General features: G+C 34.1%; 1 protein-coding gene across 1 annotated transcript; it reads right to left on the minus strand.

Moving 5' to 3' along the window:
* Positions 1-4,080: 4,080 nt before the first annotated feature.
* On the minus strand, positions 4,081-13,110 carry LOC112750762 (WAT1-related protein At3g28050). The gene is made up of 7 exons (XM_025799604.2): positions 12,797-13,110; positions 12,611-12,676; positions 12,104-12,217; positions 5,474-5,729; positions 5,082-5,240; positions 4,458-4,609; positions 4,081-4,361 (listed from the first exon to the last, which is right to left on the minus strand). The coding sequence occupies exons 1-7, from the start codon at positions 12,988-12,990 to the stop codon at positions 4,187-4,189; spliced, it is 1,116 nt and encodes a 371-aa protein (XP_025655389.1). The 5' UTR covers positions 12,991-13,110; the 3' UTR covers positions 4,081-4,186.
* Positions 13,111-25,890: the final 12,780 nt, after the last annotated feature.

Raw genomic sequence — 25,890 nt, forward strand, 5'->3', positions numbered from 1 at the left:
TTGGTTTCGGTTTTGTGTTTCTGGTTTGGAAAAGTATGAAAGGCTATATTGGTTCAGCATAGATAAATCTTTTGAAAGGCTTTTGAATATTGTTTTAAATGAACAGTTTCCTCTTTCAGAAAAGGATTTTAGATTTCTCTTTTATTGTAAACCGTTGTTTTTTAAAAGAGGCATAAGACGGTTGTTAATCACTGGTACGGCTTATCTTCACGTATCCTATTACAGTAATTCCCAAAAACCCTCTACTGAGAACCCTTTCTAGGATGATGTTCTCACCCCCCTACATTTTTCCCCTTTCAGGATATGGTCGCAGAAGTTACGAAGATTTTATTTAGTTGTTGTTGTGATGCTCTGTATTGTTTTAGTTATGGTTTATTGTACCCTCGCCTTTATCTTGATATATTCTGTAAGAGGGATAGGGATTGTATTGGTTAATGCTTGTAATATTATTTATATATATACATGGATGTACTCTTTATGAGTTTTTGTAAGTTGTATGGTATTTATGGATGTACGTTATCGAACGAAAGTATTTTTGGGAGCGGTATTACGGTTTAAAGTTTTAAACAGGCTCATATTTTAGTATTAAATAGTATAAGTTTCGTCGTAATATCCGAACTATCAGAGTCGCACAGCCGGAAGCGTGGGCTTTGGTAGTTAGGGTGTTACACCCCTCTCTCTTCTCAGGTGTGCGACGACGATGTTCTCCTCGGCTGCAACAGGCGCGGCACGGCAGCATTCTTCTCAGGTTGGGTCACAGGTGTGTGATGAAGGTGTTGTAGTCACCTTAATAGTGAAAGGGAGAAGCAGTGAGAGGGGAAGAGATTGGCAGTAATGGAGTAGGTGGGTGGCAGACGGCAATGAGGAGGTAGGAGGAGAGTTTCTGTGACTCTGTGAGGGTTTTTACGGATAAGTGAGGAGATAGGAAGAAGAGAAGAGAGGGAGTGACGGTAGAATGGGGTTAGGGTGGGGTAGTTTAGGTATTTTATTAAAAAATCAACAAAAAATTAGGATTTGGATACTTTTGTCATTCGGAACCCATCTTTCATGGGTACAGCGTTAATTTCCTTAGTTTATGGGTACTTTTGTCAGCATTCGTAAACTTCATGGGTACTTTTGGTAGTTTTTCCTTTAACTAAAATAGTTACTTCTGACTAACAGCTATATGTTTTTGCCTAATAAAGTAATAGTAAGTGTTCAACCCAACATAAAGCGTTCAAATTCTTAGGTGAGGTTGATCAAATTTAGCTTACAGCATAATCTATAATAATCTTTTTATATTGAACATAGATAGTTAGATACAACATAATTTCTTTTACTTAATGCAATTCTCTCCAATGCCGCCATTGATATTTTAAAATTTATTATAAAATGGACAAATTACCTAAATTAAACAAACTAAAGAAAATTCAATTTTACATGAATGTTCTAAAACAAAAAATATTACCTAGGAGTCTTAATATTATGTAAATCAAATTCAATAATGTCAATTTAGGAGTTTGCATGTAAATCGAATTTAATGCATTCGATATACGTGATAACATAGTAAATCGAATTGATAACATTTGATTTAGGATATGCATTCGGTTGAAAAATATAAATAGATCAAGAGATGCATGAGGTACAGATTGTGAAGTAAAGAAATATAAATTATATCTCAAGAAAAGAAAAAGAACAAACGACGCATCAAATTACGTAACACGGTTAGAACACATAAGTCTACACCGCCTAATTAAGAAGAACACTGAACATTTTCAAAGATTTAAGGATCCGTGTCGTGTCCAAACAATTCTCAAAGAGACAAGCGCGAGTATGTTCAAAGAGATACAAATCTCTATAAAAGAAGAATAAGCGGCAAAGATAAGATTCACATGAATTCGGAAAGAGACGTAGGATTACAACTAGGCAACAACGTACGGGCATGAGAAAACGTTTCAAAAAGAGTCATTTTGCATCTTAACAAGAGATATTGAATTTAAGAACTAAAGAAAACAACAAAAGAGTAATCATAAATTAGATCAAAATAAGCTGAAACTAAATCAGAGAAGGATAAAATTCACAAGAATACGAAGGAACGGTTTATGTCACCAACCATTTTAGTAACAAAAATATATCTTACGAAACTCCAGAACTCCGTGGACAATGGTAAATCAAATGGACTGAATTTGATTTACTCATTAACATCTCCACCAGATAAATTGACTATACTAAATTCAATTTACCATTTACAATCACCTTGTGTAAATCGATTTAGTGTATGTGTCTAACCTATATAAATACGAGCAAAATATTGACTCTTCATTAGAGTGATACTCACAATGGCTGCGAAGGATAGTTTCCTAGTTCTTGTGCACTACAGAGGCACGATTAAGAAAAAAATGCGAGCGGAAATAAAATTTACTAATAAGGATCCATTGAGTGTCTTTATCAGACCTTCTACAAGCTTTGTTGATTTTCAGAATACCATATTACAGAAATTGGGACTGCAATGAATGAAACAGACAAAGAAGTTATTTTATAGAATTTCAATTTCTGTTGTTTGCGACGGGAAGAAGTACGACTTGTTTGTGATAGATAATGACGAGGATTTGCAAGTTTTATTTCACTGTCATCGCCAATTTTCTGAGGTGAGAACCCATGAACTATTGGCCAAGTTTAGGGATGTGGGCTCTAGTTCAGGAGGATCAAACTGGAATCGTCAATCAGTACCAATGGCAGTAGTCTCTAGTTCAACCCCTGTTGTTGTGTCTTCATCTCTGCCTATAATGGTATCGACGAGAGATTTGGTGACATCTCCATCTTTCACAACTAATCTACACTGTGACGAGATTGCAGAAATAGGTGATAACAAGAATACTCCTGTGATGATCCCAATTTTTGGGGAAGTTGGAGAACCAGATGTCGTGGAAGGTGTATTAGGGGATGACGATGATGTGGAGCCCGTCATGATTGATGATGGTAGAGATGATGATATAGGAAGGAGTATTCCTGTTGGGGCTAGTGGAAGTATCAAGTTATGAACTCAGCAGTATCCGCCGCATTTTTCGACTTTAGACTTAGATGCCATGAGACAACAGGAGTTTCTGGATGTAAAATCTGATTTCGGGACCAAAGATTCACAGGACACTGTAAGTCTAGCTGAATTCCAAGTCAGTCTGCAGTTTCAGAATAAAGAAGAAGTCGTCTTATGTGTGAAAACTTATAGTATCTACTGTGAGATTGAGTACAATGTGTTGAAATCGAACCATGCCAAGTATTACGAAAAATGTAAGGAGTTCAGAAATAGTTGCAGATGGTTCAGTCAGCCCATTCGATTTACTAGAGATCTAAACCATGGGCTTAAATCGAAGCTTGTTGTTTTGATTCATTATGGGTAGCACAATTTGAATTTTAAATCATATATAATAAATCGATACAATTAAATTCGTTTTATATTTAAATTTACTAATTTGAATCTTATTGATCCGATTTAATACTAGAATGGCTAATTTAAATTTAATAAATTCGATTTATATATAAATATCAACCAAAACATGCATGTATCGTTTCTTCTTTTAGAACGACGTTTCTTCTTTTAGAACAGTCATGTAAATTTAAAACTCTAATGATTAGTTTATGTGATTTGTCTTTATAAAATATATAAAAAGTTATATAGTTGAGCCCATGATTTATTTCATTTTACCTCCGTATTAATTTTATTTACATTAAGACTAGCATTAATTATTTACTAAGATTGATTTATTACTAAGATATATAATTTAGTTGAATTTATTGTAAAGAGGTCGATGTAAGAAATTTATTAATGAATATCCAAAATCTTTTAATAATTCATAAGTATATTTTTTTAAAAAAAGATAAAAGATTTAATTTACATTCCTTTAATCAGTATATGAGACTTATTACTAATAAAATATTTTTTTAATTAAAGATTATTATTCATTTATTTTCGCATTTTATATTATATCTATTTTCTTTAAGTATATTTTTGTTTCTACTAGTTAAATTTTCTATATGCGTCACCGATGTCATATAAGTATATAACTAATGACCATCATTAGGAACCTGCCATGAACTTATGCCTTAGGTGAAAACAGAACCGTAAATTTGATTCCCATAAGGTCATAACCATCTTCTATATATAAGGTTAAATATAGGAAAAGTTGTTTGTGCCTTGCCATTTACACATTTAATTTGTGTCTGTTTTCTTTTCAGAGTATGAAGTGTTGTAGCTATGCAAGAATGGAACATTCTCACTAGTTAGTGATTCTAGGCTACCAATAACATCTTCCTCTGCCTCTTCTTTTGATTTGCCCCACAATACAGTGTAGAGTCCAATTGATATTATTGTAGCCCCAATTATACTGCAAAATATGAGGAAGGAGTTAAAAACCACATGCCTTCATATAAGCATAAAGAATCAAATGTTTAAAGGGAAAAGAAAAGTGAATTAACCCTACCTTCCAATATAAAGAGTGTCACCTAGGAACATGACTCCCATGGCAACAGAAATAACAATTGATAGTGGCTTGAATGCTGTTACAAAAACTGGTCCTTTTATGTGCATCACCCAAGCATAAATTGCATTGCTCAAGAACTTTCCAAGTAAACCCTAATTTAAAAAAATAGAGTTTCATCAATAAATTACTATAACTTAAGATCATATAAAATATCGATGCTAACACGGACACATAACACGAAACCATAGATATGATTCATATGATTTAGGAGATACAAACACATCAAAATTTTAAAATGACAAGACAAAAACATGATATATTTTCAAAATTTAAATGCTAATCAAAACAATTATAAATAGTAAACCACCATCACTATTCACTATCACGATAAACAACCAATATTAACAGTTTTGAACCCTGTTAACACTATATCTAAATTGTATTTGAAGTGTCAACAAATTTTAAAAACAATAATAATTAATAAAAAAGATATACATGTGTTACGTGTCATAAAGTGTCTTTTGAGCGGACATTGATATATGTCGAACATATTGACACATCGATTAATTGATTTTTGCTTTATAGTTAAGAATTTATAGTCCAAAGAGGTGTTAGCTATCTTACTGAGCAAAGAATTGAGACCAATGAAATGTCTAGCCTTATCTTCCAAGCACTTGCATTAGGCTCTAAAATTGAACCTACAATTGTAGATATGATGGTTGAAGTCACGTTGTAAAAGAAGAGCATACTTAGTTCATCTGGGTAATCCTTCAATACATCCACCTATAAAATTAAATTAATACACAAATTATAATTTCTAATATATTTTTATGAAGCAACAAGAGATATACAATTGAAAAGAATAATTTTGATCCTCTAGTTCAGGGATATAATTATATAAGTCTAAAGTGCAAGCCATAGTGTCTCAAAAAGTTATCCAAATAACATTTTATTTTATTTTTTTTTAATTGTTATCAATTAAGAATTTTATTGTAAAGAATTTGAATTGTATGTACCTGTAAAATGTACCATATTGAAAAAAGTAAATAATCAGCTGTTAGAAGAATTCCAGCAAGGACCCAATTTGTGTCCACTGCTCTGGGAAGGTTAATTGGTTGTTGAAGCAGGGGCAATGAGGTAATTTTGGTATGAGAATTGTTGCTGATAGATGGACCTTTGTAGAAAGTCAACACAAATGCTCCTGCTATTGATATTATGCTTCCCATTACCTTAGCTTGACTAATTCTACTTTTTACATCCATCTTTTCCATCCTTAATTGCAATTATGGCCATAGAAGAACAAAATAAGAATCATAAATATAAATAAAATGAGAAAGAATTCATTACTTTATAGGGTTCCTAAACATTAATTAATTGTAACTATCTGTTTCCTTTCCTTTAGTATTTAAGATTTTGTTTAAGAAAATTATTAAATTATATCATTATTTTAGACAAACATGTTTCTAATGGTTCAATTCATATGAATATGATAAGTTGTTGCCTTTGATACATTGAAAATTTGAAATTATAGCTCTATGGCTAACACAAGAGTGTTTTAATGTTTTGAGCATTTTGGGTGTCTGGTATTGCATTTAAGAGGAGCAGCATACTTGTATTGTACTAACTTAGGATCTGATTAGTTTCAGTTTTCATAGTATTTTATATATATAACTTTGTGAAGAAAACATTTAAAAAATTAAAATTAATAAAATCGATCCTATTTTCACTACCTTTTTCACAAAATCACAAAAATAGAAACAAGAAACAAATCAAACCATTTGTTCAAAAGTGAGACACATTTCTGCCTCATAATTTCTTCAATTTAAGATTTAGGAAAAAAAAATTATACGTACTCCACTCTTAAAAATATATAAAAAAAAAAACTTTATCAACTGTTTTTATTTCCAATCTATATCCATCTTCATGGTCACACTCCTCTCTTTATTCCATGCCGCTCTACTATTGTACCATCATATCCCTTAACACTAGCACCCCACCATTCACCGCACTACCCTCATCATTGCCACTCACTACACCACCACTGCCACTATGCCTGAATTGAACCACACCATCATCAACATTAACAACAATAACCACTATTCCTCCCCTTCCAACTGCCATTGTCATGTCATCCTTCATTCTCGCTATTATTGTTAGCTCCACAATATTTTAAATTGAGTTTTGATGATTAACAAGCACAAATGTATATTATTTCTTTAAGTAATATAAGTAAACTAGATAAAATTTGAACTTTATAAAGCCTCACTTAAGGATAAATAATTTTAAAAGTTGACTATGAGTCAACAAACTATCCGTCCCATTTAATAAATTTTTTATTTCACTTATCTCTACCGTCACTACAAAGTAAAATATTGAATACTGTTAGATTTAGCATTGCAGAGTAGCGACATTTTTACCAGCGAATTTATTGACAGTTTAGGCATCAAAATCGTAAGTGAAAAAATATTATCGACGGATTTTCATTTCCGACTGTAAATTTGACGGTGACAATTGAAGAGAAAACGGGAAAAATAGGTGCGACATTTAGGATCGGATTATCAGTAAAAAATTTCAACAGTAAACCTACTTAGTGGAACGCTGTGTCTTGATAATCTACAAATCCGCCGGTAAATCCCATGATAACTGTGCCCTAAATTCGAACTGCAAACCTTCTTCTCCTCATTTAAATTTTTCTCTCTCTAACTCTTTCGTCTCCCACTCTCTCTCTCTCTCTACCCCTCTCATCTCACCGGCATCCCTCTCTTCTCCGGAAGTCCCCTCCGACGCCGGTAGCCCCCTCCTTCGTCGGTGCTATTTGTCACCGTTGCTGCTGCCAGATTCTGTCACTGTTGCTGTCGCTGCTTTTGCCGCCTTCTTCTTTTTGGCGTTGGTACTCTTCTTCAAGTAATGCTTTTGAATTGTCCATTTTGTAAAATAGGAATAACGTCTAATTTATTATTATAATTTTGGTTGTGATTTGTTATTATAATTTTGTGTTTGTTATTTTTGTTCTGATTTGTTATTATAATTTTGGTTCTGGTTTGTTATTATAATTGTGTTCGTTATTTGATTTTAATTTGTTATTATAATTTTAGTTCTGATTTGTTATTATAATTTTGTATTTATTATTTGATCCTAATATGTTATTATAAGTTATTATAATTTTGATTCTTATTTGTTATTATAATTTTGTATTTGTTATTTTAGTTTTGATTTGTTATTATAATTGTGTTTGTTATTTTATTCTTTATTATTATAAGTTTGGTTCTGATTTATTATTATAATTTTGTGTTCGTTATTTGATTCTGATTTGTTATTAAGTAATTATAATTCTGGTTCTAATTTGTTATTATAATTTTGTGTTCGTTATTTGGTTCTGATTTGTTCTGATTCTAATTAAAACATGTTTTGAGGTGTTGTTGATTAAGTTATTGGTTTGATTATGAACAAATTAAAATACCTAAGCAGTTAGGAACTCAACTAATTAGTTAATTGATTAAGTTATTTTGGATATGTTGTAGCTGTTTGTAAGTTTTAATTCATGATTGAAGTTGGTTGGATTTGTGTAAACAGTAAATGTGGATATATGTCCAACTTTACGGGAGGTTATTTATGCCAATTTTTTTTCCAAATCATATAAATGTACACATAATTTGTGTTGTATTTGCTGATTTATGTGATTTAAAGTGTCTATAAATTTTATTTTTGCTATTACATTATTTTTGTGACTAGTGTTAATCCTCTGACGGATCCCAGTAAGATACCCCTACACCACCTCCCATCGTACGAATGATAATTTGCCCTGATAGGACTTCAGCATGAATATTATTTTAAGTTTTTTATATGCAAACCATTCTAATTAGTCAGTTTAATTTAGTTATACTCAACTTTACTAGTTTTAGTATATTTAGGTTGTCAAGATAGCTTTGATTTAGTTTAGTAGGTTTAAACTGCTTATTATATTTAATAATTCTTGATTGTTGATAGATGTTGCTACTTGATTCTTCATTCTTGTTTGTTGATTGTTGATAGATGTTGCTATTTAAGTGAGTTGTTGATGGCGCATTCTAGTTATAAATGAAACTTTGTCAAAAATTTCTAAAAAAATCTAAATATAATTGAAGTTTGTAGATTACTTCGAAGTATATTTTAGTAAATTACTAAACCTAAGTTTTTCATTGATAGGTTTGTCCCAAATAATAATACATGTACACAGGAGTGTACTAATGTTATCAAGTTTATGTACGACCACCCATGACCGAGATATAAGAAGATCCCAACTCAGACCAGAGAGCAATAGTTTCAGAAGTGAGTGGTAAGAACTCAACATATTAAAATCTTAGTATTAGTTTATATCTTTTATTTTGTTTAATTATGTATTTAATTTCGATTAACTCGTCCTAAATGCTCTTTCTGTAGGAGAAATTTATATGGGACAAGACTCACGATCTCATGATCAGAAAGATCTTTAACCATCGGATGGCAAGGCGGCTTCAATAGATGTTGGAGGACGTATGTGAGCACCGCGACTGCCTCACCATTTGGCTCCGCTCAGACATTAAGAAGTTACTGTACATCCATTGGGAGACTGATGAAGGGTTCAAGCGTCACTGCCTTACCAACAGAGCTAACAGGGCATTGGACAGGTCATTAAAGTATATCGGTAGGTTAGCAACTTTCATGAAGACTAAGGTCAGGTTAGTAAGTAACTTGTTTTATTTTATTATTAAGTTTGTTTGGTCTTAATATAATGTCATTATTACTTGAATTAACACGTGGTTACAAAATGTGTAGTCTAAGTCATTGGATCGTGAGGCGACGATGGCGGAGACCTTCAACTATACTTATACGTTGAAGCAGGTTGCATATCATTACGTGAGTAACATCATGTGATATATCATTTTTAAATTAACTGTGAACCTAATCATAAAATATGTTACACAGGAATCCTATATACAGAGATTGGAGGCCACAACCCAACAATTTCAGCGTACTGAAGATGACGGCAACGACTCCACCGCATCAGTCGTCGATCCTGATCAGGTTTGGCGTGAGGCCACATCTGAGCCGTACAAGAATTGCATGTACGAGCTCGGATCGTTCTTTTTCAACAACCTCTGCATGTCCACATTGAGGCATTCATCCGCCTCTGTCACCAGTCATCCCATCGATCTGGAGGACAGCGTGGATTTGAGGGAGCAGGTATGCTCCTTATCAGGAGCCTTCACCAATAGGCTCAATAGCTGCGGGAGTTTGAGGATGGCTATCAGACAATCCTCTCATGCATGACAGACACAAATGACCTAAGGCTGGAGTGAGGGCAAAAGTTGGAGTAGCTTCAACAGATGGAGCGACACATGGCGTCGTACGAAGATCAAATGCACGCTGCTGGAAATGACATTACTGGTGGTAGCGGTGTTGATGGAGGGGCACGGACATCACCACCTAGGCTGACGCTTCAGCAGCAGGACCAGCGGAATGACGATGATGACGACGACTTTCAATGACTAGTGTTTTTTATACACTGTTTGATTGTATCATATCCTCTGTTATTTGACTTTTCATTTTATTTATACACTTGATCATTTTATTTGACTTTCATGGCTATCGACAACGTACTCTTTGTCGGGTTCTTTATCCTCAACGTCCATGTCCTGGACTGGACTAGCACAGTGCAACGGTCTTGGTGCGAGCGGTGGGTCATCCGATACAAAAGTCGAGCCGCCAGCACCACCACCACCAACATCATGAATCTCCGCAGAAAGCTCCATCACTTGTTTAACCATAATTCTGCCATGCACATCAAACATTAGGCGTACATGCTCATTGTCATAAAGGCAGAATAGATGAAACCAAAATATACCATTCTCCATCAGTGCTAGCATCCTATATCTAACTCTATCAACCTCTTTTCTCTCACCACCGCCGATGTGCATCAATATCATACTCTTTAACTCAGAAACGAATTTGCTCTTCGAGTTCGGAAAAGCGCAAAACTCTCACACTCATCTGACAATTGGGATACACCATCACAACAAAGAAACTACTCCCACTAGACATTTTTGCTAAGTATTTTGAAGAAAAACAAAAGAGAAAGAAGAATTGAGAGACTTCTGTGGAATACCAACGGTTTTCTGATCCTTTTATAAGGGTTTTATTTTTGTCCTATTTTATCTCCTTTACTGTGTAAATGTTTTTTACTCCCACATATCTCGTTTACAGTGTAAACAAAATATGACTAAAAAGCTATTTTTTACGTATCATGTTTAACGTGATACGTTGCCACATGTTCGTGTCTTATCTCGTTTATACTGTAAATACTTCCAAATTAACATATATTCATAATTAAAATATTTATTTTATTTATTTAAAAAAAATTCATTTATCAACTCATGAAACTAGAAAATTAGAATTCATACTGTTCTTCAATCTCCATTTCATAAATATTATAGTTTCAACAAATACATGAATATTCAGGTAGTACTAAAGAAGAAAACTTAGATTTAAAATTTAAAGGTTTATTATTATTAGGTATAGTATACTCAAATTGGATTAAAAAAATGAGAATATGGCAAATTAATTTAATTATCTAAATAAAAAAGGAAAATAATATCTGAGTAGTTATATTTGAGAGAAAAAGTGTATTCAGAAAACAGAGAGAATCAGAAATTTTTGCAACACTTGAAGGAGTTGAGTCTTTTAAAACCATCGCCGAAGAAAGAGAATGACAGAGTGTTGCGTTGTCGTTTCATGGTTGCTAACACGATAGGAGAACCTTATTGCTGCTATAGGACCACCTTCTGGATTTTATTTACAAATCTTTTTAACTAAAAAATAAAAATAAATCCCCTTTCTTCTCTTCTCTTTCGTTCCTCCCTTTGCCTGAACCACCACTGCGAACTTAAGGAGGAGGAGGCGATGTAATGGTGACAATGATGAAGAAGATGCGACATTGACGGTAATAGAGAGAAAAAAGAAAAAGTATTGCGACAGATGAAGATTAAAAGGGTGGGAGGAATGAGGAAGAAGAGAGGCGGTGCTACGAAAGCAAAAAAGAGAAAAAAGAGAGGTAACTAAAGTAAAGAGAAAAAAAATGATGTAGAGACACTAAGATAAAGAAGAGAGGAAGGAGGAATGGCCGAAGAGAACAAACAAAAAAAAATAATCTTAATTTGAGATAGAATGAAAATTTTAAAAAGTTGAATAAAAATATTTTTTTTAAAAAAAATGTTATTAAAATTTAGCTTTAATATTTAAAATCTTTATTTTTTTAATATCTTTATTTTTTAAAAATATTAAAAAGACTAAAATTTTATATTTTAAAATTAAAATTAAAATTAAATTAATTTCTAATAATTAAATATAATACAGAATCTTAGCTCTCAAAATCAATTTCAATATCCCTAAATAAACACAACTTAAAGGCATAAATCTTAAAAAAGTGAAAAAAAATTACTAACAAATTAGTTACTAACAATTTCATTGCGTACAAGGCACGTAAGTATATAAAATGGGTTAGTTATGTAGTTATAATTGTTTAGTATATATATAGTTGAACCTCAAATAGACAAAAATAAAATAACAACTTAGCTTAAATAAGCTAAAATTATTTGTTATCTTTAATTCAAAAATGGAAACAATGAAACCTGAAAAAGACTGCAAGCAAGAAGGTGAAAGCAGGAACCAAGTTGCCAATTGATGAAGCAAGTGTTGGAGAACTGTAACTAATTCCAGCATACCCCAGAATTTGAGATGAACTTCTACAGAAACACATCGCCATCAAAATCCAAATAAGAAACTACAACATGAGTTTCCTCTGGATCATAATCATATATTTATTTATTTATTTATGAATGTTGTCAATTTGACACTTATTAATTAATAATCTAACATTAGAATCATCTAGAATAAAATGCACATCTACGTAGTTTCAAAATTCACAAAAAGGTTATACATATATATTTGTAATTTAATAAATCTAATCTATGACGAAAAATCAATGACTTTAAATACTATGCATTTTATTTTCTAAAGTGCAACCAGCAGTTTAAAATTAAAGATCCAAATCCAATATTCTAATACCAAAAGGGCATAACAAATAACAATTACTTTGATCATACTTTAAAGTAATCAAGCTAGAGTGCCTTTATTACCCTATGATCCCAAGAAGGACAATTTTGGAAAGTATGGAGAAACTGAGTGGAGGAACCACTCTTGATCTGCAAACAGAAATGAACAAAACATGAAGATAGATATATTATATCATGTTGATGCGAGAGCATAATAATTAACCATATATATGATCAATTTGGAACAAGAATAATTTAATAAATTCAAACCTTTTGGAGATGAAAGGTGCAGGAATAAGAACAATAGTAGCAATAGCATAAGCATATGCAACAAACACATGGTTGCTCATGCCTTTATTGGTGGCTGCTTTGAACAAAGTGAGTAACCCCATATCATTGCACTCTATACCAATAAGTAACAAGATTGGAAGCAGATTCTTGTAGAAGGACCATCTTCTTGCCATAATTATTATGTATCTCTTTATGACTTTGATTTCCTCTGATTTTTGGTCTCCGAATGAAGAGCACAGCAAAAAGTTCAGTTGATCAGTGAGAGTGGACTGATTTTGATTAATTGTCTCTATGTCATATCAAAGGGGTGTGACTATCGTTCTAATAACCGGATCAATTTTGTCCGGTTCAATCACGTTAGCCATTTGGTTAAAAAAAAAAAAATGATTGTGAGGGAATTGGTAAAAAAATTGAAAAATTAGTTTAAAATCATTAAATCAATAGAGACGATTTTTTAATATTTAATCAATTTAAAATAATAATATATAAATATATTATGTATTTTATATATAATATATTATTTTCTTATATTCTATTTAATTCTTATTAAGTCTTAGTTGGAAGTGACAAAGCATCTATGAAAAATTAAAAGTTTCTATTATTAAATATGAAGTAATGTATATTACAAGGTTGTATCCAACTAAAAAAAATATGAAATATGCATGTCTTTTTTCTTATTTTCTTATTTTGGTAGCTTTATATTATTTTTGCATTAAGTTAGAAAAAAATTATATCAAAATAATTTGACTTGTTAAGTACACACATTTTTAAAAGTTAGAATCAAAACACAAATTTGAGAAAAATTTTAGACGCCCTGACAATTATTTCAAAAGACAATGAGACCCTTAACAACCTAACTCCTAAACTTTATTTTTATGGGATTGATTAGCTCCTGTATCAAAAAATATTGGCACAAGAGCTAATCAGTCCCATACAAGTAAAACTCAGAAACTGAGTTGGATGTTTTTTTTTGTTAAGAATTTCGTAGTACTTTCGAAATAATTGTCAGGATTGTATTTGGACGCGAGTTTTTTTTTTTTTTTTTTTGCAAAGATAGCTAATTTATTTTAGCTGAAATAGTGAAATGTATGGCCCAAATTAGGACTACAGTAAAGACATTATTGAAAATGTTCCACCAGTAAAATAAATAATCAATTGAAGAGAGAAAATTTCATGTCTTCCATCTAATTCTTTTTTGCTTCTTCAACCAATTTGAGCGCTTCTGCAGCAACTAGATTGAGGATTTTCTGCACTCCTTCAAAGATCTGCATCTTCCTAACTCGCCAAATCAACCACAAGATAGTCGCTACCAGAGTCTTCATCTTCTTTCCACTTGAGTTGCTCCCAACTGAATTCATCATCCGAAACCACCATTTCCATGGAGCTTCTTCCTGGTTCGGCGATGGAAGATTGTTACTTCTCCAAGCTTCCCTTGCATCTAGGCAGGCCCATAAATAGTGAAAGACCGATTCATCTTCTATTTAACATCTTGGACAGGTAGCTGACACTGATTGTAACCTTTTTTTCAATTTTTATTTCTCTGTATACTCCTTCATGCATAACTTTCCAAAGAAAATTTTTTATATTTGGACGCGAGTTTGAGATAAGTATTCCGTGTTTTTAAATTTTTTTCTCAAATGAAATAAGAATGTTATGCTTCTAAGGTATGCTATTACATTGTAATATGTTATTGAATGTCTATTTATTCATACACAATTTCTAAGATTATTTTAGGCTTTTTCAAGTACAGATTTTATCTACCTGGTTTGCTTATATTATTTAAAGAAAATTTTTTAATACATTACACACTTTGAATAAATGTTAGATAATAAATAATAAAAGTATTTTATTATATTTAAATTAGCCATTAATATTTAAAAGTGTGAGTTAAAATATATTATTAAATTAGTAGACTAAAGAAATTGTACTCATAACTAAGAGTAATAGACAAAAAGAATAAATTTTGATAATCTTTTAATATTTTTTATTTAAAAAACATGCTAAAGAACCAGTAGAGTTTATTATTTTTTGTCATTATTTTCTATCAATACAATTTTTTTAGTTTAGCAATATAATAACATATTTTTAGTTTATATATTTAAAACTTATTGTTGATTCTCTAATATTTTCTTTTGAAAAACTATAGAGCTAACAAAAAAGGAGTAAAACTCAGGTAGAGGGAATGAGGGTGAAAATGTAGTGGAAGTGCGTGGCAACGGTGAATAGGAGTGGAGGGACGGTGACGGAGGATGAGGTGGCAACGACAATTGTGTTAGAGGGGATGTTAGCACATTTAATTTAAAAAGAAGATTAAAATTGATATCTTACGTATAAAATTAATAAAAATTAAACATTATGGATAGTTAAAATTTTTTTTAATAAATATTAGAAAAACAAATTATTTTTTTCAAAAGATAATAGTGGTATTTTATTCGATAGAGAAATAAATATAATGTCCAAAAGTCAGGACAAGAAAAATAAAAAAAGAAAATTCTCAAATATTCACAAACAGGTGAAATTGTAAGAAGAAAATAACATAAAAAAGTAAATAGGGAAGAAATCTTAGAGCACTATGCATAAAGCAAAATAGATAGCTCTTAGTTCAATTTAAGCGATGTTGCTAGCACTTTTTTTTGGAGGCTCCTGTACATGCTCGAAGACTCACCAAAATCACTCCTTTCAAATATTCCAAGCTATAATCAAAACCAGTCGAGCTCTTTGAGGACTTGTTCCTTGAAGTCCAATTTGTAAAACCAAATCCCTCCACCAATCAAAGAATAAGGAAAATTTATAGTCGGGAATGAGGTAAGCCAAAAGACTCTTCTTCCACACTAGATTATCGTCTCCACAGAAAAGTAGACAGTACATGAGTAATTCTAGAGTTGACTTGTAGATTGGACAAGTTACTGGAGTGGATGAAGCGTTGGTGGATAAGAAGTAGAACAGGAAGCTTACCATGAAAAATTTTTCACGCAAAGAGAAAAATCTTGTGAGGAATTTTCAGCTTCCATAAATGGCTCTAAACTAGCCTATATTGCATGAAGCTAAGTTCAGATAAAATTTAATGGAGGTATGGTAAAAGGTAAGCAATCCTGTATAGGGCTGGCAATTCATACCCTACCCGCGGGTATCCAACCCGGTCCAACCCGTTTGGGTAGGGTAGGCTACCCGACCCACTGCGAGTAGGATAAGGTACGGTCCGGGTATGCCTGCGAGTAGGGTAGGGTATGGGTTTAGGGTGTACCCTACCCTACCCTACCCGCACCTCATATATAACACATATTTACAAAAATTAGGTATATAATAAAGGAAATAAGAGTTGAACCCACAACCTCCCTTATGTTAATGACTTACAATAAGTGAATAACCACTAAAACTAGTTAGTTAATTTAGTAATTTAGAGCATTAGCTTTTTATTTTTTATGTTATTAACATGTATACAATTCGAAATGATTGAATTTTATATTTACTTTGAAAAAATTTGATATTTCTGCGGGTAGGGTAGGGTAGGGTAGGGTAGGGTTTACAATTTTAGGATGCGGGTAGGGTTAGGGTTGAGAGATTCTCAACCCGCGGGTAGGATTAGGGTAGACTCCAAACCTTACCCTACCCTACCCATTGCCAGCCCTAATCCTGTACCCTATTGCAACATCATATGTTTTTACTCTATTCATTATCCATCGAATTGTATCTTTACCTTCTCTTAGGGTTATGGAGAGGATTCGTTGAGCAATTTTTGGAGGGAAAAGATTTGAGATTAATACTTGATTCTACTGTTTATTTGGCAAAAAGAGGTCTTTTACCCATAACAGATGGTAACTATCTAATAGTAATGCCGCAGATGGTGGAATAGTGAATGAGTAAAAAGGAGGGAGTCATGGTTCACTAAAGATTCGGATATCACCAAAATTTACTTTCCAACTAATTTCTCTACAACTCGCCTCCCTTCAATAATACTTTGCCAAGTCTAAGAAGGTAAGGTTCCTATTTCTGCTGTAAGAATAGAATTAAATCTGAAGTATTTACCTTTAAGTATTCTAGAAAGAAGAGAGTTAGGTTGAGTCATGATTTTCCAACACTATTTATCCAAAAGAGTCAGGTTTTGAGCCTTGAGATCTTTGAAACTAGGCCCACCTTCTTTCTTAAGGCTAGTCTTCTTATCGCAACTAATCCACACCATTTGCCTTTCATAACCTTGCTACCCCCACCAAAATTGAGTTAAAATACTATGAAATTTATTTAGCAAGTTGTCCGAAAGTTTAAAACATGACAATGTGTATATTGGTATGGCTTCACCAACTGCTTGAAGTAATACCTGTCTTCTTCCATTAGATAAAAAGCATATTTTCCATCCTTGTGTTCTTTTGAGAACCTTATCTTTGATTGAGTTGAAAGTGGATTTAGAGCGATTGACAAGGGAAGGTAGACTCAAATATTTATCCTGTGCACCTATGTGAGAAATATTCAGCTAAACTGCTAGGGAGGTTCTAATCAACTTTAGAGTGTTATTACTGAAGAATAGGGCCGATTTATTAAGACTGACTCTTTGCCCACTGAAACTCTCATAAGATTCCAATAATTCTAGAATAGAGGCACAACTATTTTCCGAAGCTTTACCGAATAGAATGGAATCATCAGCGAATAGCTACTTGTTATTTGTTCCTTATTGTTGCTTATAATTCTAGTTGAACACTTGTGGATATTGAATTTCCTTTAATTGAATTTGAGGTTTTATGTTCTCTTCATGTTTATGTTGATCCTTGCTAGTGATTACAAGTAGTGGGTAGCTGTAATTTTCATTTAATTTGTAATTTATTCATGTCTTTGACTAGTGTATACCAAATGTTTGATGAAATATTTTCAATTATGGAATAGATTTTCATTCTTGACTTGGGGTTTGAGTAATTGGGTACCTTTGAGTTGTTAATGTCCAATTCTGATTAGCAATTCAAAGTCGTTAATTGGTTTGGTTTTCACTAACACTAGCCTTTCACTAAGTCAAATTAGTGAGTTGGTTAGGACTTATGGATTGAAATCAATTATGCCTACTTGACTTTCCTTCAATGTAAAAGGATGCGAAGTAGGAATACTCTTATTAATTATCATGTTTATGGTTAACAACAAGGATAGGAAGCCTAGTTCTCACCCCTAGTCAAGGCCATTTTGATTAATTGATTGTCATACCTTTTGTTGATTTTAATTTCCTAGCTCTCTTATCTTAAATTCGTATCTCTTAGTTACATGCCTTTTTGTTGCTATCATCTTAGTTGCATGCTTGTTAGATAGCCATTTACTTACTTAGTGTTTCTAATTGTTGCAAATTGTTTGTTAATTGTTAATTGCATTTGAATTTTAGTCACTTTACTTTTCCCGTGTTCAATTCCAAAACCCTCGGATTTCCTAATCAATTATGTGCACTCAATTGCAAGTCCTAGGAAAACGGCCCGAGATTCTACTCGGTATTGATTTGATTCTTGTGACATTCTTCTAAACTCTGATTGAGGATTACTTGTCAGTTTAGGCTATACTTGCGATATTCGAGTTTGAAAACCTTTGAATTTTCTAGACCGACATTAATCCTCCGTCAAGTTTTTTTGGCGCTGTTGTCGGAAACTTGCATATGTGAGCCATATTGTTGGTTGGTGTGAATATGTGCATATGTGAATAGTTACTTTTTTTATTGTTTCTTTGTTTTTGGTTATTAGTTACGATTTATAGTTAGTAGTAATTGGTAGTTACTTTTCCTTAGTATTCCTTTTTGTCACGATAATTGCATGAACTCTATATTTCCTCTATTAAGTGACGCATTCATTACCAGATCCGAGCTTAGTCCCATTTGATCCTGAGATTGAGAAAACTATATTATACATTAGGCAAGCTCGGCGTCAGTTGGCCTTTGGGGGTAGTGAAGTGGTTCCTGCTAATTCACCAACATTTTTCGAGGTTGAGTCTGAGGCGTCATTCGATGAAGGAACTATTTATTTTTCTGTTGACTCTTTTGACGTTGCTTCTACCGAATCAGGTACTGAGACTATGGCTGCTCCAAAGAGAGTCACTCTCAAGGAGGCGGGCAGACCTAATATCACTCTTCAATCGCTCCAAGTCCGCTATCTCGATTTGGATGCCAACTTTAAGTTAAAAACTGGTTTGATAAATCTGCTTCTCAAGTTTCATGACTTGCCTGCTGAAGATCCCATCAAGTATTTGAGGGGCTTCCAAGTGGTGTGTTTAACCACTAGGAGACATGGGTCAGATGAGATTGCTATCTTAGTCTTTGCTTTCTCTTTCTCTATTGAGGGAAGAGCGAAGTAATGATTTTACACTCAGCCGGATGAAGTGGTTACAAATTGCGACATACTCCGGAGAGAGTTTTTGGGTAAATTCTTCTCACCTGAGGTAACCGATCGATTGAAAAAGAAAATCTCTTACATTATACAAAGTGAATTAGAGACGCTCCATGAGTATTGGGAGTGATTCAAGAAGCTACTTGATTCTTGTCCTCATCACCGGATAGATGACTTGGTTTTGATAAGCTACTTTTGTCAAGGTCTCAAGTCTCAAGACAAGATCCTCCTAGATACTTCTAGTAATGATTCCCTTGTGAAGTATAAGACGGTTGAGAAAGCTTGGCAACTCATCTCCGATTTAGCCGAGTCCACTCAACATGCGAGATCAAGAAACCACCCATCAAGAGCTATTGTAGAAGTGTCCCCTAGTGAATCTGCTCTTACCAAGACTTTCAGAGAAATGACCACCATCCTCAAACAAATCCACCAAAATCAACAACAACCCAAGAATTCAAGGATCACCACAACAATACCAGTCGCAAGCTCCACCAAGAGTGTGTGGTGTATGTGCTTGTAGTTCCCACTATACGGATGAGTGCCCACAAATTTAAGAAGACAATGTATTGGCGGCGGCCAATCCGTTCTACAACCGCTCAAACTTCCACCTGAAGAATCAATGTTCCTATCAACAAGGGAACAACTATAACCAAGGGTAGAAATACAACTACAACCAATGGTGGAGAGACAACTATAACCAAGGGTGAAGAGAAAATTCGAATCAAGGGTGGTAAGACAATTCAAACCAAAGGTGGAACAATAACCCTCAACCATACTGCAATCAACAAAACCCACCATTTCAACAATAACACCAAGGTCAAAGATCCCAACCTCCACATCAAAGACAACCCTAAGTACCCCAACTCACACACCTTCAAGTACCACAAATCACTTACCCCTCTTCTTCTTCTTCAAATCAATCCCCAATGATGGCACCCTTTGTACCATTCTTCATGAACAACGGAAGTTTCAAAAGAAACAAGATACTTACATGGCTACCTTGACCGAGGTTTTATCCCATTTGACTTTGCCAACATCCAACAATAACCAAGACACCTTCCAACCTTCAAATTCAAGTGGAATTCCATCTCAGCTACTCCCAAACCCCAAGGGTAGCCTTAATATTATCACTTTGAGGTCTGGTACAACACTAGAGGAGAGGGTTCCCAAGGATTCAAGTGTGAAGGGGGATACTCATGAGGAAGATATTGTTGAGATAGAAGATGTGGATGAAGAGGAGGCACAAGAGGTTGTTGATGAGGAGGAAGACCAAGAAAAGGCTAAGGATTCCAAGAAGAAAGATGTTGTGGAAGAGCCTATCCCGATTCTATTTCCAACCATAGCAAAGAAGGCTAAGAAGCACTTGGAATGAATCCTAACATGGTAGATATCTTCAAAAAGTTGAGGTAACAATTTCTCTCTTTGATGTAATCTCACAAGTACCAAAGTATGCAAAATTTTTGAAGGATTTGTGCATTAATAAAGATAGGATCAATGAATTAGAGACTATTGGATTCTATTTCTTCTTTGATGGGAGCTATTCCTGAAAAATTTGGTGATTCAGGACTTTGTCTAGTTTCTTGCACTATTGGTAGTACACAATTTGTTGATTGTTTGTGTGATTTAGGGGGCATGTGTTAGCATTATGCTGCTCTCAGTCTATGACAGGTTGAATATCCCACCGTTGAAGCGTTCGGCTGCCCGTTTTATATTTGCATATAAGAGTGCAATCACCTCAACTTTGCTGTAGCGATCGACCCGTATCCTGATTTTTCCCTTGCTAACAGTTTCTAGATACGTGCCCTGGTAAACCGCACTTGTAACATACACCTAAGGCAAAACGACACGACTTATCCGGCTGGTAGCGACCACACTTCTGACAGGTCAGACCCTCTGAAGTAGCCTTGTTTGTTTTCCTCTACCATCTCCTTGGTGATCGTCATTCGTTCTAACTTGGTTCCGACCTTGGAAAAATTGTTGCGCTTATCTTCTTCGCTTGAATTATTGGCCCATTGGTGTGAATCCTTGATTGTACTCCCTTCGGTGAAATTCTCTGCGATCATTCTCCGCCATAGCAGCCTTCTTTAGACATTCTTCTGCCACCCTACTCTTGTTACCAATTCTGAGAAGACTCTAATCTATATCGGGCTCAGTGAACTCAAAATGTCACTCCAGAGTCCTCCTTCGTATTTAATGCACTTTCATTCCTCAAAGTCTCCCGGTGCACCCTGACAAATTCTGGAAAACAGTCACAATTCCTCAAACTTATTTGTATATTCAGCAACCGACATTGACCCCCTGTTTCAACTGTAATAATTCAAGCTCCTTGGCCATCCTAACTGACTTAGGAAAATACTTTATATAGAATTTGGTCTGAAACACATCCCAGGATATCACAACATTGTTTGGCTGCAAAATACGTCGCGTTCTTTACCACCAATATTGAGCTTCACTCTGTAACTGGTAAGTTGCAAACTCAACACATTGATCTTCAGGGATTTTCTGTGCTTGTAAAGCCCGCTCCATTGCTTGGAACCAGTTATCTGCCTCTGTTGGGTTTATAGTTCCTCTAAAGGTAGGTGGGTGCACTTTCAGGAAAGTAGCGAGCGTCATTAGGCCATTTTCACTGTTACTGCGATTCCCATTACTAGCTTGATTCCCTAACACCGTAGCCATAGCCTGCATAGCATCAGCCATGTTTTCTAGGACAGTCATGAAGTTTGCAGGGTTGTTCGCATTTGTTTTGGATTCCTCGTTACTATTCCTACCTCTCCCTTAGCCGTGTCCGTGTCCACGAGTCGCCATTTGGTTCTTGTTCATACCAAACAAGTGATATCAAGGTGATCAGTCTCAATATCGCAAGTCTAATGCTTCAAAATCCCAAATGCATGCTCATGAACATTCATGCCACATATATATCAGTTAGATATTCTAATTTAGCATGTACAAACACCCAGAGTATACCCAGAAGTATAGTCAGTTCATCCCTCAGGCTCTACAGGAACGAACTGTTCTTATACCATAATTTAACACCCTACCACTCAAAGCTTTATGTTAAGTCATGAAATAGAGGTGGTGAGCTATTACGACCTCTAAAATAAAATGTATACATAATAGTAGTTGAAAGGAATCTATAACGAAGAGCATTGAAGGAAAGTTTAAACAAAACTGTGAAAAGAACAGCACATCACACTTGAAAACCTAAAATCGGATAAACTGAAAGGATAACCAAAGATACATAAGGAGTAGGGTACAAAAATATATAATATCAAGCTCCTGGCGCATCCTGTGAAGTTAAAGTTGGCCGGAGTTCACACACACACACACACACACACACACACACACACACACACACACATATATATATAGGAGAGTTTATAAACATAATAGATAACTAACAGTCCAAAATATAACATCCCAAAGCTAAACCTCACCTGCACAGAAACTCCAAACGCTCAGCGAAGTGTCTCTCGACCTGCATCTGAAAACAACAACATTTGTATAGAATGAGAACCGGAGATTCTCAGCATGGTAATGGTGCCTACATAGATAGTATATAAGGTTTCGAAAAAGTCAAAGGCAATTCTAAAACTTCGATACTCATATTTAAAACTTATATTTATGATTTAAAACCATAAACAAGGTAAGTTATTGATGAGCGGATATTTTATACGCTTTTTGATGTTATTTTCTTAGTGTTTTTGGTAGATTTTGTTAAGTTTTATTATGTTTTAGTAGATTTTAATGCAAAATTCACTTTTTAGATACTACTTTGAGCTTTTGTGTTTTTCTTATGATTTTAGGTAAATTTTAGATGAATTTGACAAGTTTTGAAAAAGTCTGATTCTGAGGCAAGTAAAGCATAGCAGATGCTGTCAGATTCTGACCTCTGTGCATTCAAACGTACATTTCTGGAGCTATAGAGGTCCAAATGATGTGTTCTCAACGGTGTTGGAAAGCTAACTTCCATAGATTTTCAGCAATATACAATGGTTTATACTTTTCTTCAGATTGGACAGCCCAAAACGGGCGTTGAACACCCAAACTACCCCTTAGTGGGCGTTCAACGCTCCAAGATGACCAAAGCCAGTATTGAACGCCCAAACCTGGCGTTCAATGCCACCAAGGGAGCTCAAGGTAGCATGGACAACCCCCTAATGGTCCATTCCTCAAGTTAAACGCCAAGCTCAGCCCAAGACACTCACCTAAGTGGGCTCAGAAGTGGATTTTCACACCTTTTGCCTAGTTTATTTCATTTTTGTAATTTCTAATTATAATTAATGTCTCCTTAGGTTTAGTATTAGTATATATTAAGGGAAGAACACCATTGTTTAGAGACTTCTCCACCACATTCAAACTACACACTTTATTTTCTGTACAGTATGAGCAACTAAACCTCCTAGGTTAAGGTTAGGAGCTCTGCTGATTCCTATGGATTAATGCAATTACTTTTCTAGTTCAATCTATGTTTGATTCTATTCAATGATGCATTGTCGTTCTTCATCCTTATGAATCTCGATTCTACATGAGTTCCTTATGAGTCCTGACCCGGATAGTATTAAGCTACAGCTTGAGAATGCATCACGGGTTCCAACAAGTTATCTGGGCTAATTGGGGTATGTAACATAAAACCTCGTTAGTCAGGGGTAATTGAGGTTTCTGTGGCTCTAAAGGCTAGAATCATAAGAGCATCATTCTCTAATCTGGAAGATCTGACCTCGTCTGTGGCGTTTTGAGTAGGATCATCAAGAGATTGAATTGCGTGCGCTTCACCCTCTCCCAGATTGATCTAGTCCGTTCAGATGTTCGATTTGTACCTGAGGAGATTAATGACCATGACCAATGACTTAATCACTTACAGCCTTGTCATTGAAGGAATCACTCATCATTGGAGTAGTGAGCATGACATGTTAATCCAGAAGAAGAAGCATATTCGAAGCCTTAACTAATCTGTCATTACTGTTTTTACATCCACTCTTTATCGCTTTTGTTATTGCTTATTTATATGCCTACAACAAACAACAACTATCCTTCTATTCGTCTGACAAAGATCTGCAGGATAACCACAACTTGCTCAATTCGAGAATCCTCGTGGGATTTGACCCTCACTCACCTGAGGTATTACTTGGACGACCCAGTGCACTTGCCGGTTCAGTTGTGTGAGTGACAAATTCACGCACCAGTTATCTAAGATACTCAGGTTCTAAATCTAATTCTAACTTAACCCCTAATTTTTCACTTTCCTCTAATCCTCCAAAACTCTGGTGGAACTGCCCTTGTCACTCCCCAGCTAGACAGGAGCATCTCAATTACACAAACAAATAATATAGACAAGGAAAACACAAGTAGTATACAGATACAGTAGGTAGAAAGTATAGCAAATAAGCATAGTAATCACAAAGGCAAATCCAAATAATGCAAACTCAATCAAAACAAACAAATGCATATGATGTATGCCTGCCCTATGACTGATGATATCATCTGTTGGTTATATAGCCGAATCATACATGTCCTGGTAGCTAACTTTGGATAGAAACACCTATTGCGGAGCAAGCGGGACTGTGCCACAACCCTTCTCTTACTACTACCCGCTTAACCCAAAGCAAGTGGAGTAACCACTACTGCTGCTCCTACCCAGGCGGACATTTACAAGCTCAATCTGGAGCAAGTAGAATAATCTACTACTACTGCTACTACTCAGGTGTCACAATCGTTGACCTGGAACAAGCGGGACAAACCACAATCCTTGCTGCTGCCCAGATATTCCAAACTAAAAATTTATTCAATCATAATTCATCAATGTAAATATCAGTCTCATCAATAATCAATGGCTCATTTCATTTCAAACTCATTCAACATTATCCTTATTCATCAATATTGCATTATTCTCAAAATTGTCTCTTTCATCAATATTCATTATCCTCTCAAATCAATCGTTAATTGAGTTTTCAAATTTTTTATCTATAAGAACAAATTATAGAATTAAAATACAATTTATTCTTTCTAAACTTTATCTTATATGTTATTTATACATTTTGGCATTCAATAAAGTATGAATTCTAGCAGAAAGTGATGATGATTTATGGAAGTATTGTAAGAAGTTATCCTTACGCCCATGTTGGCAAGAACCTTTAAACTCTCAAAACTTAATATCAAATTTAATGCAATTAACATCTACAAGCTACAACATTAGAGATGAATAGACAAGTTCCTTGTCATTTGTAATATTTATTTATTTATGGGGAATTAATAGTTGATTCTTATTTTTTACTCCATAATAATAATAATAATAATAATAATAATAATAATAATAATAATAATTAGTACCAGAAAACATCAAACGGGAATTTTAATGGGATATTTTTGCATAAATTATCATATTTTCCTGTATTAATATGACATGAGATATATCAAATTTCGTTAATATCGAGGAACAAGCGAACCTTAAACAATCTAAGGTTATACGCACCAAAATTTGGATTCAACCTGATCAATCTTAACCTTTATTATATTGACAATGCCAATATAATTATAAATTATTGTTGTATTAGGGTTTAATCTACTATTATTGAGTATGTTCTGGATGTCCACCATACTTTTAATGGCAATGACCAATTTAAAATATTAAATTGATCAAACTTAGCAAGGCTACAAGTTTCATGTTTTTCTCATTCATTTCTCCCAAAACTCGTATTGTATTTCGTTTATTAAATTTGTCCAATCAATCGC

This window comes from Arachis hypogaea, chromosome 15 (genome assembly GCF_003086295.3).
Source record: "Arachis hypogaea cultivar Tifrunner chromosome 15, arahy.Tifrunner.gnm2.J5K5, whole genome shotgun sequence".
Classification (NCBI taxonomy): Eukaryota; Viridiplantae; Streptophyta; class Magnoliopsida; order Fabales; family Fabaceae; genus Arachis; species Arachis hypogaea.